The sequence below is a fragment of the Lycium barbarum genome, chromosome 6 (genome assembly GCF_019175385.1).
Source record: "Lycium barbarum isolate Lr01 chromosome 6, ASM1917538v2, whole genome shotgun sequence".
Lineage (NCBI taxonomy): Eukaryota > Viridiplantae > Streptophyta > Magnoliopsida > Solanales > Solanaceae > Lycium > Lycium barbarum.
This window is the reverse complement of record NC_083342.1, coordinates 21962735-21977511: the sequence shown is the minus strand read 5'-3', so window position 1 is coordinate 21977511 and position 14777 is coordinate 21962735. Positions and strand designations below refer to the sequence as shown.

At 37.2% G+C, this 14777-nt stretch overlaps 3 protein-coding genes across 3 annotated transcripts; all 3 read right to left on the bottom strand.

Annotated features, from left to right (window-relative positions):
• Positions 1 to 1283: 1283 nt before the first annotated feature.
• LOC132643925 (uncharacterized) lies at positions 1284 to 1940 on the bottom strand. The gene has a single exon (XM_060360461.1). It carries the CDS (start codon positions 1938 to 1940, stop codon positions 1284 to 1286), a length of 657 nt encoding a protein of 218 aa, XP_060216444.1.
• A 2718-nt stretch (positions 1941 to 4658) lies between these two features.
• LOC132643924 (uncharacterized) lies at positions 4659 to 5465 on the bottom strand. Its single transcript, XM_060360460.1, has one exon. The coding sequence runs from the start codon at positions 5463 to 5465 to the stop codon at positions 4659 to 4661; it is 807 nt and encodes a 268-aa protein (XP_060216443.1).
• Positions 5466 to 7548: 2083 nt separating this feature from the next.
• LOC132643598 (protein RETICULATA-RELATED 4, chloroplastic-like) lies at positions 7549 to 14487 on the bottom strand. Its single transcript, XM_060360065.1, has 9 exons — positions 14010 to 14487; positions 12888 to 13099; positions 11765 to 11833; positions 11225 to 11356; positions 11071 to 11124; positions 10923 to 10967; positions 8955 to 9094; positions 8111 to 8236; positions 7549 to 8012 (listed from the first exon to the last, which is right to left on the bottom strand). Exons 1-9 carry the CDS (start codon positions 14353 to 14355, stop codon positions 7931 to 7933), a joined length of 1206 nt encoding a protein of 401 aa, XP_060216048.1. The 5' UTR covers positions 14356 to 14487; the 3' UTR covers positions 7549 to 7930.
• Positions 14488 to 14777: the final 290 nt, after the last annotated feature.

Here is a 14777-nt window from a genome sequence, read left to right as displayed (position 1 = left end):
TATTGCAATCTATCAGTTGTAATCATGACTTGCCTTATTTTGCAAACAATAAATGTCACTATTACGAATACCTATCTTTGATTATCTTTAAATTAAGTGAGTTGATAACGTATTTTACACCATCAGTATATAGAAGTTAGATTCAATAAGAAAAGGATAAATGACAGTGTAATTTATCAGGGGCGAAGCTAGCTCCTCAGTTACGAGTTTGGTCGAACCAAGCAGCTCTGGTCCAAAGCCTTATATTTTTATTAAAAAATATACTAAATAATATGTACAAATTATCAATTTAGAACTCAATAACTTTGAAGGACTAAAATCACGAACCAAAAAATTTTAAATCGATCCGCCTCTTTTTCTTGAAAGCTAATTGTCCGTCTTAATGTATTTGTCTTATTGGTTTTCGACGAACTCAATGATTAAAATTTCGGGTCTTTTCTCTCCAATATATGCTGAACATGTAAAACAAACCTTAGTATCTCAAGTCCAACTTTTTAAAAATTAGGAAAAGATAACCTTTTGTTAAAAGTTTAATATTCTATCTTGTAATATATATTGTATTTTCTGATATCACAATATCCGTTGAACAAAAAATTAAAATCATCTTGTAACTTCTATATCATAAAATTGTTGAAGTGATTCTCCCTTTCATGTGGAAAGGAAAGTGTTTCTCTGAAACGTGACAACTTCGATTCAGTTTATTATTTATTTTGCTTTATTAACACGAGAAAGTTTAATTAATGAGTAAAAATATTCACTTTAATATGGATGAAACTAAATCTGAGAAAAAAGTAAATATGATTAACAAATTAATTAGCTGGTTAAACACATTCTTTTCTGATTAGAATATATATTTTATACATTAAGGTTGCTTAATAGAGTTTTTAGACTCACTTGACACATCTTCAAATTAAGCAAGTCGACGTTGTTTCATTAAGTTGGAAATTTCTTGGAAGTGAATCTTGTTAACTCCTTTCATTAGACGTCCACCGTGCAACACAAGATAACTATTAATAGAGAGTGAATAGCTTCAAAAAGACTAATCCTCAGATTAGCTGCTTGAGTATTACTTAATAGTCTACTAACTTTAGTTTTTTTTTTTTTTTTTGGTCGAAAAGGAATTTTTATTTCAACCAGTTGGAAATAGTTACACGGCCTGCTCTTTGGACTATAGAGTCAGGTTTGTCCATAAACATAATCTCTAATATACTCTACCCACTGTCCATTATCTCAGGCTCAAGAATTGTTCCTGGACAATTTCCCTCAGTGTGTACATCATATGACTAGCATGGATAACTATTTAGAGTATCTAGGACTCCTTTCCATTTACAGTTTTGGCCAATTATATGTAGCAGTAATACTATTTCTCTAACCCTTGCTGTCTTCTCTTTTCGTTGTCGTTGGAATCTTCTGTTGTTTCTTTCCTGCCAGATGTGGTAGACTACTGCTGCAAATACAATTCCAAGGACTATGCATGTTGAATTTCTACCTGTAGTCCGTTGTGCTAGCCAAGTAATCTCTGATTCCCAAGTGCCAATCTGCCTACTGGTCCCAATCCATGTCATAAGAGTTTTCCAAATGAATTGAGAGTATGAGCATTGGAAGAATAAATGGTCCAAGTTCTCTTCCACATCTGTTTCACATAAAACACAGTTCTTTTCCACTTGTATGCCCCATTTTTGAAGTCGATCGACTGTTGCCAGCTTTCTTTGTATGGCTAACCATAGAATGAATTGGTGTTTTGGTACCAATCCCTTCAACAGTACCAATTTCTTCCAATGTACCTTTGGCCAGGTTGGCTGAAGGGCTCTGTAAGCTTTGCTTATTTTAAATTTCTCCTGGACCTCGGGTGAGTTTAAGTCTTCAAGTCCCGTGATCAGCATCTTCCTGGCATCAAATATTTTTCTCATAATCCAACTTGCTTGTTTGGGATTCTCCATTTCCTGCAGGTCTTGTCTCTTGATATACACACTGTGTACCCAAACTACCCAGAGTCTATCTTTTTTTTTTTAGCCAGTGCCCATAGGATCTTAAGAAGAGCTGCTTTATTCCATAAGATAGAGTCTATGATGTCCAAGCCTCCTGATGATTTAGGCTTGCAGAGTGTTTCCCAAGCCACAGGGGCTTTTTTGCTACTTTCAGTTGTTCCCTTCCAAAGAAAAGTTTTGCATATTGTTGTGATCTGTTGATGGACTTTCTTGGGAACTAAGAACACCTGGGCCCAGTAAGTTTGTACTTCAAACAGTACACTTTTGATAAGTTGCAACCTTCCAAAGTATGACAGAAATCTGGTTGTCCAGCACTTGATTTTGGCAACTATCTTGTCTATGAGTGGCATACACTGATTAACACTCCGTTTCCTTGAGGATAGAGGTACACCCAAATACCTGAAAGGCAATGAACCAGCAGTAAAGCTCAGCTGATGTAGTATCTGATCTCTGAATTCATTAGTCACTCCAGCCATATAAATGCAGCTTTTCTCCATATTGGCCTTAAGTCCCGATACTTCTGAGAAGTGGCTAAAGGCTTGCATCATAAGTTGTAGTGAACTCTCATCTGCTCTGCAGCAAAGTAAAAGGTCATCCGCAAAACAAATATGTGTAATAAGTAGCCTGGAGCATCTGGGGTGGAAGTTAAAGTCTGGATTTAGACTTAACTGTTTCATAGACCTGCTCATATATTCCATTACTAACACAAACAGGTAAGGTGACATAGGATCACCTTGCCTGAGTCCCTTTTTCGCCTGAAATTGTGGTGTCAGACCTCCATTTATCAGTAATGAGTAGCTAACTATAGTGACACACTCCATTACCAAGTTTACAAATCTTGTTGGTAGCCCAAATTCCAACAGTATCATTTTCAAAAAACACCACTCCACAGAGTCATATGCCTTTCTAATGTCTACTTTGATTGTGCATCTAGGGGAGATTGTTGTTTTCATGTAACCTTTAATCAACTCATGAGCCAATATGACATTGTCAAGAATATTTCTACCTTCTATAAAAGCAGACTATGCAGGGCCAACTAAGAAATCTACAACAGTCTTTAGTCTGTTGGTAAGGATCTTGGCTATAATCTTGTAGAGAGTCGTACAGCATGCTATAGGTCTAAATTCCTTGACATATGTTGGATTAGTAACTTTTGGGATTAAATTCACTGTGGCACAGTTTATTTCTCTCAACATTTTACCATTATCAAAGAATTGCATAACAGCTTTCTGAACATCAGCACCAACTATTGACCAGTAATGTTTAAAAAACTCAGCAGGGTACCCATCAATACCAGGGGCCTTATCAGTTGGTAAATTTTTCACCACATTAGTAACCTCCTCTTCAGTGACAGGTTTTAACAATTGTTGTCGCTGAGCTATTGTTAAACAAGGTCCATCTCTCACTATGTTGATGTCTATACTAGGCATGACAGGTGTTGATTCTCCTAGTAGCTTTTGAAAGAACTCAATGAATTCCTTCTGTATTAGTTTAGGATCAGTAAGGTGTATACCTTGTTCAGTGTAGATGGATGTAACCTTATTTCTGGCTTGTCTGGCTTTCAGCTGGGCATGAAAATATTTAGTGTTCTGGTCTCCATGTACAATCCATGTAGCTCTGGATTTCTGCCTCAATATCTGCTCCTGAATGTTACTCAATTTCTCTATTAGCACATGTAGTCCTCTTTCTTCTTGGATCAACTCTGGGTTAAGGTGATCATCATTTAGCCTAGTCTGTACTCTGCACAACTCATCTTTCATATGTTGGAGTTTGATATCAGTTGCAGACATCTCTTTCTGCATACCCTGGGTCAGTTGTTTCAGTTTTGCCAGTTTCCTACAGATAACATACATTGGATAGCCCTGCACTTCTTGACTCCATGCTGCTTGAACTGCTTCCTTATATCTTTCTTGAGGTAGTAGCACATTAAGCAGTCTATATGGTCGTTTGACTGGTGGCCCTCTGGAAGCAGTTGTATTAATCATTACTGGAGAATGATCTGAACAACCAGGTAGTATATATATTGCCTCTATGTGAGTGTATTTAGTGAACCAGTCACTGTTCCCAAAAACCAATCTATATGGCTATATATTCTTGACTCTGCATCCCTTTTATTATTCCATGAGTATTGATTTCCCCTTCTAGTGAGTTGGCCCACCCCTATATCATCTAGGCATTCCTGGAAATCCTTTGTTTCACTATAATGCACAGGGGCTCCATTCAGTCTATCATCTGCATGTAATGGAGTGTTGAAATCTCCCATTATGAGCCATGCTTCACTAACACTAGTATTCAGTAGTCTTAAATCCTTCCATAATGTCCTTCTATCAGCCACAGTGTGCATTCCATAAACAAAGGTAACATAACTACTGAAATCAGACATTTTATCTTTCACTCAACAGTGTATTATTTGAGCCGAAGTAAATAGAGCAATCACTTCAAAAGTGGCTGCCTTCTACCCTAGCCACATCCTTCCATTGGGTGCATGAGTATAGTTTGATATAAAGCTCCATTCAGGTCCCATAAACTGTTGTATTTTACTACTATTATTCTGCTTAACTCTAGTTTCCAAACAGGCAACTAGGTCCAGTTTATTCTTATAAAGAAAACTCCTAAACTCTTTCTTTTTAAAGAACTTATTCAGTCCTCTAATGTTCCGTGAGAACAGTATCATATAGGAGAAATAGTAGTGGGAATACCCCCTTTAGACAGCCTTTGCGAGTGGTCCGGTTGCATACCATCTTGTTGTTGAATATCAGGAGGTCTTGCCCCTATCTGCAGAGCAGCATTGTTATTTTTCTGGGCCATAACAGCAGGATCTATATGTGGTGCTTTATGAGCCACTACAGTCTGTTTTCCTCTTGCATTCACTTGTAGATTTACCTCTGCCACCGGCTCCCCAGATGTGTTTTGCATTACAGTACTAGGTCCTGGTGTGGTGGGTTTATTTGGGGGTACATCTTTAGCTTGCCGTGTTGGATACTCTCTTCTCCTCCGCCTATTCTTTTTCTTTGGAACTACCATTTCTACTTTGCATTCCCCTGCTAGGTGCCCAAAGGAATTGCAATCAACACAGAACTTTGGTTGCCACTCATACTCTATAGCCTGTTCCCAAGTAGATCCATCAGGCTTCTCAATTACCATCTCGTTAGGCATCGGTTGAGTAATATCCATCTCTATTAGTACCCTTGCATAAGAGAGTCGTTCACATTCTGCAGTTAGTCGATCTGAACACAGTGGTTTACCCAGGTAACTTGCAATTCTCCCAAGGTTTTCCTCAGCCCAGCACTGAACTGGAAACCTTGGCAAATTTACCCAAATTGGTACAATCCTCTGTGGTTCCTTGCTAACTTCAAAATCAGAAGTCCACTCTCGAATTATCAGCGGTCTGTTTTGAAATGTATATGGCCCATTTTCTAGGATTTCTTCCTTATCTCCCTCAGTTGCGAATTTGAAGACAAAAGTAATCATCGTCATGATAATAAACTCTGGGTGTAGCCACTGAATTCCATACACCGTAGACAAATTTTAGCATATCCTTGAAACTAGGGTTTCCCCCCATCACATATCCAATCAGCGTCGTCTTCCATTTGTCACACCGTTTCTCGAGTTCTTCGTGGTTCAATTTCACAACCTTCACTCAATCTTTGATTTCTGGTGGATAGAAGCTTAGTTGTAGACCTTTTTGTCTAACCCGATTCCCTCTTAAAATTTCCACTAGGGTTTTAGTAGGCGCTGCGTTTTTCTCTTCAATTTGCACATTTTCCTCTTCAATAAGTGCCCTATTCGACCTTGCGGAGTAAGTAAGTTTCCGAGCTGCTGCTGCCATGTTAATTTCTTCAGTGGTTGGGGCCATTGGCGATGTTTCCTTTGGGTGTTGAAATACCGTAGGTGCACTATCTCGCCCTGGCACCCAGTGTGCTAGCATTCTCGGTGCTAATGGTTGTGCTACTCCATTTGCCAGCGTTACCGTTCTACTACCAGGTCTGCACTCTAGTATTTCTGTCAGATCTGGTGGTTTTGTAGGTGGTTTTGGAGGTGGTTTTTCAGGCGGTTCGTCATCCTTTACCTCCGAAGATGATGGGGGAGACGGAGTTGTTTGTCGGCGGCAACGGGCCATGGTGCAAGATAGCCGTCCTTGCTTATCGTGCGCCAAGCCCGTTTCAAAAGAGCCCCTTTTACTAATTTTAGTTAATCTAGGTCAACTGCATATGAAACATTAGCCTAGTAATTGTAAAAATAAAAGGTAAAGTGATTTAATTCATTTTTTAAGTCCCATCGAATTAAGAGCTACTAAGAAGCCTTTGAAGAGTATATGGTTATTATTTATTAACAAAGCGAGAGGTAAAGCTTCAGATGACTAGGGAATGCAGGAGCGAAGAAAGAAATGGATAGACTAACACGGACAAGATTGAGTGAAGTTTGACAAAAACTCAAATAATGTTAGATGTAGTAAAGACGATTATGAACAAGTTTTGATAGGAGAAAATGAGTTCAAATTGATGAATTTGACAGGAAAAAATGAGTTCAAATTGATAGAGATGCTACGTTGTTGATCAATTACGCAACTAAAACTACGAGGATAATTTTACAGATCTACGGTTTCTGCTTTGGGAGGCAATATTTTTGGTCCAACTTACGAGTTCAAATCATTATATTCTAAGAAGAAAAATTGGAATATCAATTTGATCGAGATCATTGATTTTTTCTTAGATTGGAATATCAATCTGATCGAGATCATTGATTTTTTCTTTTTTTGGATAATAGTGGTGTCTCGGCCAGCATGCGCGCACCTCGACTAATTCTACCTACCACCTCCCACCAGCAATAGGTACCAGATAGCTCTGTCTACCAAGGCTAGAACAGATGGGAAGAATTCACCTAGTGTCATTGTCTCTGCTGGGATTTGAACATGAGACCTCATGACGCTCAATCCACTTCATTGACCACTAGGTCGCGCCCTTGAGTGCTTCAAGATCATTGATTTCATGTCGCGCAAACTAGAAAGTTTAGGTAGGAGAGTGGCTTACAAAGTTGAACTATCATGTTAAGTAATGGAAAGACACCAAACATGAAGAGGACATGGGTTTCGCCATAAGAACAAAGGAGATTGTCCAAGTTGTGAGCCATCATGGCATTGAACTTGCAAGTTGCAAGTCATTGGTGAACCTTTGACAAAAAGTGACAGAACATAAACTTAAAGATAATACTAGGATGACAGGAAAGAAAAATATTTTCTCAAATGGTAATAGCGCCAAGTAAATTGGAAGAAAAGGACACGTATGAGAACAATGAGTTAAGTAAAACTTCAAAAGTTGATTCACAATCTATTTCTCAGATCCGAATATTCAACTTTTCCAGCTTACATTTTTGCCAAAGTTTAGTTAGGAACATTTGGACCGATTATTGGGAACCAATTATGGATAGACGAATGATACACAGGTAGAGTAATAGAAATGCACATGAAGATCGCTATATAATATCGAAGACTCAAATGATTAAAACTGGAAAACAAACCCATAAAAAGCAACTATGAATATTAATATAAAGCATACTGAGATTGAACTTCAGTAAGTCTCTTTCATTTTCATGAATCGAGAATGCATATCACCAATACGTATCCAAGCGCGAAAAAGATGCATTCAATTTACAAATCATTTTCATAATTCTATAGTTGGTACTTACGGAAGTACCAAACAGGATAGAAAATTTAAATCAGAAACTTAGAGAAAAGTATCTCAACCCAAAAAAAAAAAAAAAAAAAGATCATCAAACTACAATAAGCTTATAAATACTTGAGAGGCCTAAGAAGATGCTAGGTCTCTCCCGTCTATAACCTCTACTAAAGCGAATTATTTGCCGCTGACATATCTCCATGTAATGTTCAAATGGTCTAACAAGCACACATCGACTTTCTGAAATTCAAAACCAAGCCAATGCACCTATGCCTCATGAGCCTTTTGGGCAGGAACTTCTTGATCATGAGCCTTTTGAATTCCGATCAAACGAGCATAGTCAACCCACCTGTAAACCAATTTTCCAGTTTTTGTTATGTGATTAATCAGTTGAAGGAATGGGCAAATAGAAGGACAAATATTTGTGAAAGAAGTGAAGGATCTTACAATAGTGAACCCAAGAATGTGTTGCCTGTTCGCACAGCAAAGCACATTGCACTCAACATCAACTTGTGTTGGTGTAGCATGGGCTCCAAAATCCGTTGTTCAATTACACCAGCTACTATTTGATATCTGAGAAAGAAGAAATGTGCTAATGAATTTACTTGAAGAGGGGAAGGGGTATTTATTTTAATGTCTAGACAACTACAGCGGTGTTTTCAGACAGATAACTTTGCAGAATAGACCCATTTGCAGAATAGATCCCCGACTACATATGACAAAAGAATACCACTGATTGTTCTCGCATTACGCAGCCACATCTAGACCCTTATTTCCCCAAAAGGAAAACTAAATTTAACAGCCTCTCCCAGTATAACAGGCTAGGGGGTGGAAGCCAAATGGCTGCACTGGAACACCAATCTGTATTCCTTGAAACTAAGAGCAATACTCTTTGCACACAAGCTAACATCAGAAAAGTCGTACTGCACTTTAGACGGAAAAGAAAAAGATTTCAGATTTCTCTAGATACAAAGTTTAGAAAGTAAACGGGTACTTTGCATTATATTTTACAATATTGTGACCAGTGACATATTCTATTCAGAAAGATGCTTATCTTGAAGGAACCTCTTTTGGACTAATATGCTTATCTTGCAGGAATCTCTTTTGGACTAATATATGAAAAAATGTGGAGATATGCATGACTCAGGTAGAATATGACTGGGATAGAGCTTCTATTTTACTTCTTAGGACATGAAAAACTATAATATGAGAGGACAGATCATAAAAGAAGAAGATCTCAAAATAGTGGAAAGACATGTTTAAATGATCATACTCATCCAATCACACTCACCGAAGGTTGCTAGAAACTGCCATATAAACACCATAAGCTACACTGGTTGCTACAACAGGCAAATTCTCCACCTCTTCAGCAGAAGACTTATCAACAGCTTTCTTAGCATTTAGTGCTGCATTTGTCACCACTGTCCCAACCTGGATAAAGAAAATAATTTTGGTGATAAAGAGAGAATTTTGTCCAAGGATTATGTAACATAAGGCAAGCAAAGAAAAGAATAGTGATATTAGTTGTTCAAAATGAAGTTGAGAAAATTACATATATAGAAGCCATGACTCTCTTTCCTCAAAATTACACAAAATTACATAAATAAGCAAAGTTTCTGCTTTCCTCAAATTTTAACTACTTCCCAGAGCAATTTTTCCTTGGGAAAACCAGCTCAAAATAAAACTCCAGCATTATATTTCTAGTATTTGTTCTTCATCAAAATATTTCTAGTATTTGTTAATTATTAAGCTGAGTTTAATGGTGCAATGGGCTGTGTAAACATGGTCTTTCTAAATTGTATAATTTTGTGTATTAACTATTAATGACAGAGGTTATGCCAAAAACAATAATCACGAGTCAGAATAGGTGAAATTCCCAAAAAAAGCTCATTCCCCTTCCAAACACTTCCAGAATAATCTTGGGTCAATGTGATTATCTTAGAATTTAGTTTTATGCCAGGCTGCAGTGAGATCCCAGGTTGCATGCTATATTACTGTGTGCGTATCCAAACTCCACCAAATAGTTGTCCTTTACACTTCTGCATAAATAAGCAAAGTTTCTGCTTTCCTCAAATTTTAACTACTTCCCAGAGCAATTTTTCCTTGGGAAAACCAGCTCAAAATAAAACTCCAGCATTATATTTCTAGTATTTGTTCTTCATCAAAATATTTCTAGTATTTGTTAATTATTAAGCTGAGTTTAATGGTGCAATGGGCTGTGTAAACATGGTCTTTCTAAATTGTATAATTTTAAGCTTCCTATGATGGCTCAATTGGACTTTGGTGAAATCTTATAGTCGCTAGTCACTAGCCATACAGAAAAAGCCCATTGTCTTTGAGCCCAATAAGAAATCAATACATCATAGAGTAGGTATAAAATGTAGGTATTATCAGGGCATCAGGAGATGGTCAAGCAAAAGTCGAGGCATTGGACAACAATAAAGCAATTAATTTTATGGGAAAAAAACATAATACATCCTTGTATTTTTTTCACAAACTTTTGTCATCAGGGAAGGGCCAAAGGGTGTTGGAGCCGTGGAGGGCATGATACACGGTGCAGCTTAGATGATATTAACCTTTTGCATGCTATACGAATTAAGATGTTTCATCAGAAAGGGAATTTTGATGTGTAGCAGATGCTACTAACGTGGTGAGAAGACTGGAAGCGTTAGCCACCTCTTTCTACACTGTCCTAGGACTGACCAACTACGGCAGCTATTCCTCAACATTGTAAATCTTCTCTGGGCAATGCCCAAAACTACGGAACAAATGTTGAAATGACAGGAAAAGAAGGATTTAAGGAAAGATAAAATGGTGGAAAACAATCCCCCCAAATGCATATGGTGGACAATATGGAAGGAAAGGAACATGAGATGTTTTCAAGATGGTCAATGCCATTCAAAAGATTACGGTCAATTGTATACTTTTGGTTTATTTTGGTGTAAAGAGGAACTAGAAGACGAAGCAAAACAAATTTTCAACCTCATAGAATCCCTAGAAGACTAGAGAAGTGATATATTTTTGCTAAATATGTACAGCTACAGTATATCCTTAGTGCTGGAGCAATAAAATTTACTTACAACTTCAAAAAAAAAAAAAAAAACATTTCACTAAATGATGAATGATGATGGATCTTCTTCAAAAGAAAAACAATCAACACCAACAATGAGTTCACTTGGAACATTTAAGGATAAAGGTGAACAAAAGCAAGTATCAGCGCAAACACATCTAGAATGAAAATTGAAAAGATGAGTATTACCAGGGAAGAGGCTGTTCCAACAGCGAAAAGTTTAGTCCCATTGCGCTACAAATTTGATCCAACCAAAACCAGATATTCAGTCAATAATTCAATCTTGAATTTTTTAGCTCCCAATAATGAGGCATGAAGACAGAGAATAATCACATACCACTATTGCACCTATTCTTTGCAACAATGAGTATGATGTTCCAGGCAGGGCCATCTGCATATAATAGGGAGTCAAATTTTATCCTTCAACCTTTCTGAAGTACAACCAAGTGTTTATGACCTAAATATAATTTGACATGATAAACATTAGTGACCTGAAAGGCATTATCTGGGCAAAGGTGAAAGAACTTGGCAATTCGTCCAGCATCAACAGCCATTCGTGGTCGGAGAGAAACAGTAGGAGCAGGAAGATAGACGAGCATGAAATCTGCTATTACGGCCATCACCTGAGCAGAACAAACACAAAATATCAAGGATAGAACTCTGCAACCGAGTGGAATGTTTGTATTTTTTTTTTTTTTCGGTTTCCTTCTTCCTAAAAACAAAAGTTGCACAAAAGAGGATGGATTTCAAGCAGATCAACAGCATTGAGGAAGCTCACCATCTTCATAAGTACATGTATCGACAAGATGATACACATTTCTGGATAAGCATGTAGAACTTAAAACCTGACCTTCGAGAGAATCGTCAATGATTTGCCATTTAAAATCTAAGTTTATCATTAACCAAGGATAAACAACATCTAGGAGAGAATCTTCAACATCTTGTTTTCTATTAGAACTACAAGCAAAAAGAAAAACAGACAGACAGATATATAGAACAATAGTATGTTATCACTCAGAAGAGCAACGTACCACATCTGCGGCAACAATTTCCAGTTCATTAAAAAAGTTTTCCCTGCGGCGCTCATACTCAGCAGCAGTCTGGAACAAAGCAGTTTAAGTAACAAATAAATGCTCATACTATTTAACAGCATCAAAGTAACAGAGAGCAGGTGAAAAATGAGTCACCAATTAAAGCACAGAGAAATAATCTCAATTTCATACACAAATAGATATAGGAGACACATGAAAAATATCTCCAAAGACAAAATAACACAATGCTGTTCTTTTCTTTTGTTTGTGAAGAACAGGCAGAGCAGCGTATCATGCTGGACTTTTAAGATCTTTGGGAAAGAGTCCCTGGAAATTGAGTGGTTGGAACATTTGCAATCACTTTCCCTACATAACACGATCTAAAAGTATAACATTGTTGGCTCGAGTTCTTATGGATCCGTAAATCCGCAGAGTTAAATTTAGATTAATTCATCTTTTTGTTAATAAATGCGAGATACTTAAAATCAACAGAAAAAATGCAATTTTTACCATTTCAGCATGACAACAGAATACATTTTAAAACAAAAATTAATCATCTATCACTTTCTTTGAATCTTGAAAAGTAAACAAGAAAATAAAACTTATATAAAGAAAGTACTATAGTTGTTAGGTCCCGTAAGTTAAGAAGTATCAAACAACCCAAAAATGTATGCCTTCCCACTGGTAAATCACCTTAAAAATGTGCCAGAAAGTACAAGAAGATGTCAAATATCTTTAAAAATCAAGGGCTAAATGAGTTAGAAAAGCATTGAACTTTAGGGAGGAAACCAAGTGGCCATGGATAGTTTTTTACTTTTTTCCGGAATTTTATTTTGGAGAACTGTTTGGACGTAGAATTGTTACAATTTTCCGGAATTCGAAAAACTCCAAAAAGTTGTTTTCACAATTTCCACTCCAAATCACTCACAAACATTCAAAAACAACTTCAATTTGTATTATTGTCCAAACACAACTCCAATTTTCAAATACCATTTTCAACTTGAAAGAAAATACTACTTTTTTCCAAATTTCACAATTCTTACGTCCAAACCTCCACAAATAATTTCCAACAATTATAAGTGCTAAAATGCAAATTAAGAATAGCTAATGTTCCGCTCCCAACCTTAGTGAAGATACCAACGCCGCACTCCATTCCAAGCTTAGCAAGGAAGAGATCATCGGCCAATAGCCGCTCCTTAAACCCTCCAAAACGAAGCAACCATGCCAACAATGGAGATTTCTCTAGCTCAAAGTACCTCAATACTATGGATCCAGGTATTCTCCCATCCTCTATCGCCGCCTGCAAGTCCTTCGGCAAACTCTCCAACGACCTACCTACAAAGATAATCCAAAATTTTCAGAATTTAGATCAGTTAATGCAAAATACTACCTCCATTTCAATTTGCTTGTCTTACTTTCCTTTTTAATCTGTTTCAAAAAGAATGTCTCTTTCCTTTTTTGGCAACTCTCGAATTCCAACTTTCAGACATGTTTAAGATCACAAGATTAAAGGACATTTTGGTACATTCCACATATCTTTTGTTAACAACCCCAAGATTCAAAAGCCTTCTTTACTTTCTTTAAGCTAGCGTTTGGCCATAGATTTTGGATCATTTTTTGTAAATTTATCTTCAAATATCTGTTTGGCCATGAAATTTGATCAGATTTTGAAAATGTATCTTCAAAATATTTTCAAGTTCAGGCCAGTATTTGGGAGAACTCACTTCCACAAACTTCAAATTTCTTCCAAGTTAAACGCATGTCCAAACACAACTTCAAGTTCCAAAAACTCAAATTTTCAAGTTTCAACTTCAAAATCTATGGCCAAAAGGGAGCTTAAACTCCGTGTCTAAGTCAAAACCATACAAACAAATTGAAACGGAGGGAGTATCACTGTACTACAGAGACGTATTCAGGATTTTAAATCATTTATCAGCTGTATTGGTTTTTTAAAAGATGGTGGAGCAACAAAAATATTTTAAAAGTGATAGAGGGCTTTAAAATGCTAACTTAACAACAGAAAATATGCATGATAACATCAAAAGCCCAAAATATCTCAAGTAGACTAATCTATCCGTTAAAAATTTAAAAGTTCAAAAGTAGATTCATCCTACGTCTAGCCAACTCATTATGCTAAAAACAAACTTACTGCAGTAACTGAAAGCAATTTTCAACAAGATGTAACAAATTCAAGATTTCAAGTCAATATGAAGTAGAAATTAGTATTATATTAGGAGTTGCCTACCTGCCTCCCGCAATGCAATCAAAGCCTCATTCTTATTCTTTTTCTGATCGCCACTCTCCTCATCACCACCACCATTTCCACTACCGCCTCCGTTACCGCCGTTAAAATTATCATCACCGCCGCCGTCACCGCCAGCAGCAGCAGCAGCAAATGACAACATGAAAAATGTGCGGCGATTAGAAGTAAAATTAGGGCTAGAACTCATCGAGAGGGAACAGTTAGTATTAACGGCGTTAGAAATGGAAACGGATGTACGGAAAGACGGCGTTAATGTGCTGCCGCCATAGCGTGCTGTAACCGCAAGGAAATTGACGGCGGCGGTGGTTGTGGCGGCGGCGATTGGCATGTTTGATGGATCGTGGGTTAGTGCCTTGTAAGTGTTTGATTTTTGCTTCTGTGAGTATATATATGTGTTTTTGTTCTGTTTTTTGGGTATCTGACTGTCTGACTAGCTTAGTAGTAGCTGTTTGAACAGAGGGGAGATGGGTTTAATGTGAGTCTATGTAGGTTTTTATGATATTGGAAAGTAAGCCCACGCGCACCCAGACGTACGTGCACTGCACGTTTACCAACTTTTGTTTTCGGTCCGCACTAAGGACTTAGGGGTCGTTTGGTAGGTACACCGAATAAGATGTGATATCTCGTCTTATCCATCAAGCTTTGTACATATTAGTTTATACTACTTGGAAGGTGTGATAAATTAGTTCAAGATTATAATTTCTGGACTATAATACTGAGATAACTTAAGACTTAAGGGGTGTTTGGTAC

Bases quoted from the DNA above. Each gene is read 5' to 3' on its own strand.
- LOC132643925 (XM_060360461.1), bottom strand. From the start codon at position 1,940: ATGGAGAATCCCAAACAAGCAAGTTGGATTATGAGAAAAATATTTGAT.
- LOC132643598 (XM_060360065.1), bottom strand. From the start codon at position 14,355: ATGCCAATCGCCGCCGCCACAACCACCGCCGCCGTCAATTTCCTTGCG. The intron at 11,125-11,224 runs GTCACTAATGTT...TATTATATGCAG, and splicing joins GCCCAGATAATGCCTTTCAG to ATGGCCCTGCCTGGAACATC. The intron at 8,237-8,954 runs GTGAGTGTGATT...CTTCTTTCTCAG, and splicing joins GCAGTTTCTAGCAACCTTCG to ATATCAAATAGTAGCTGGTG.
- LOC132643924 (XM_060360460.1), bottom strand. From the start codon at position 5,465: ATGACGATGATTACTTTTGTCTTCAAATTCGCAACTGAGGGAGATAAG.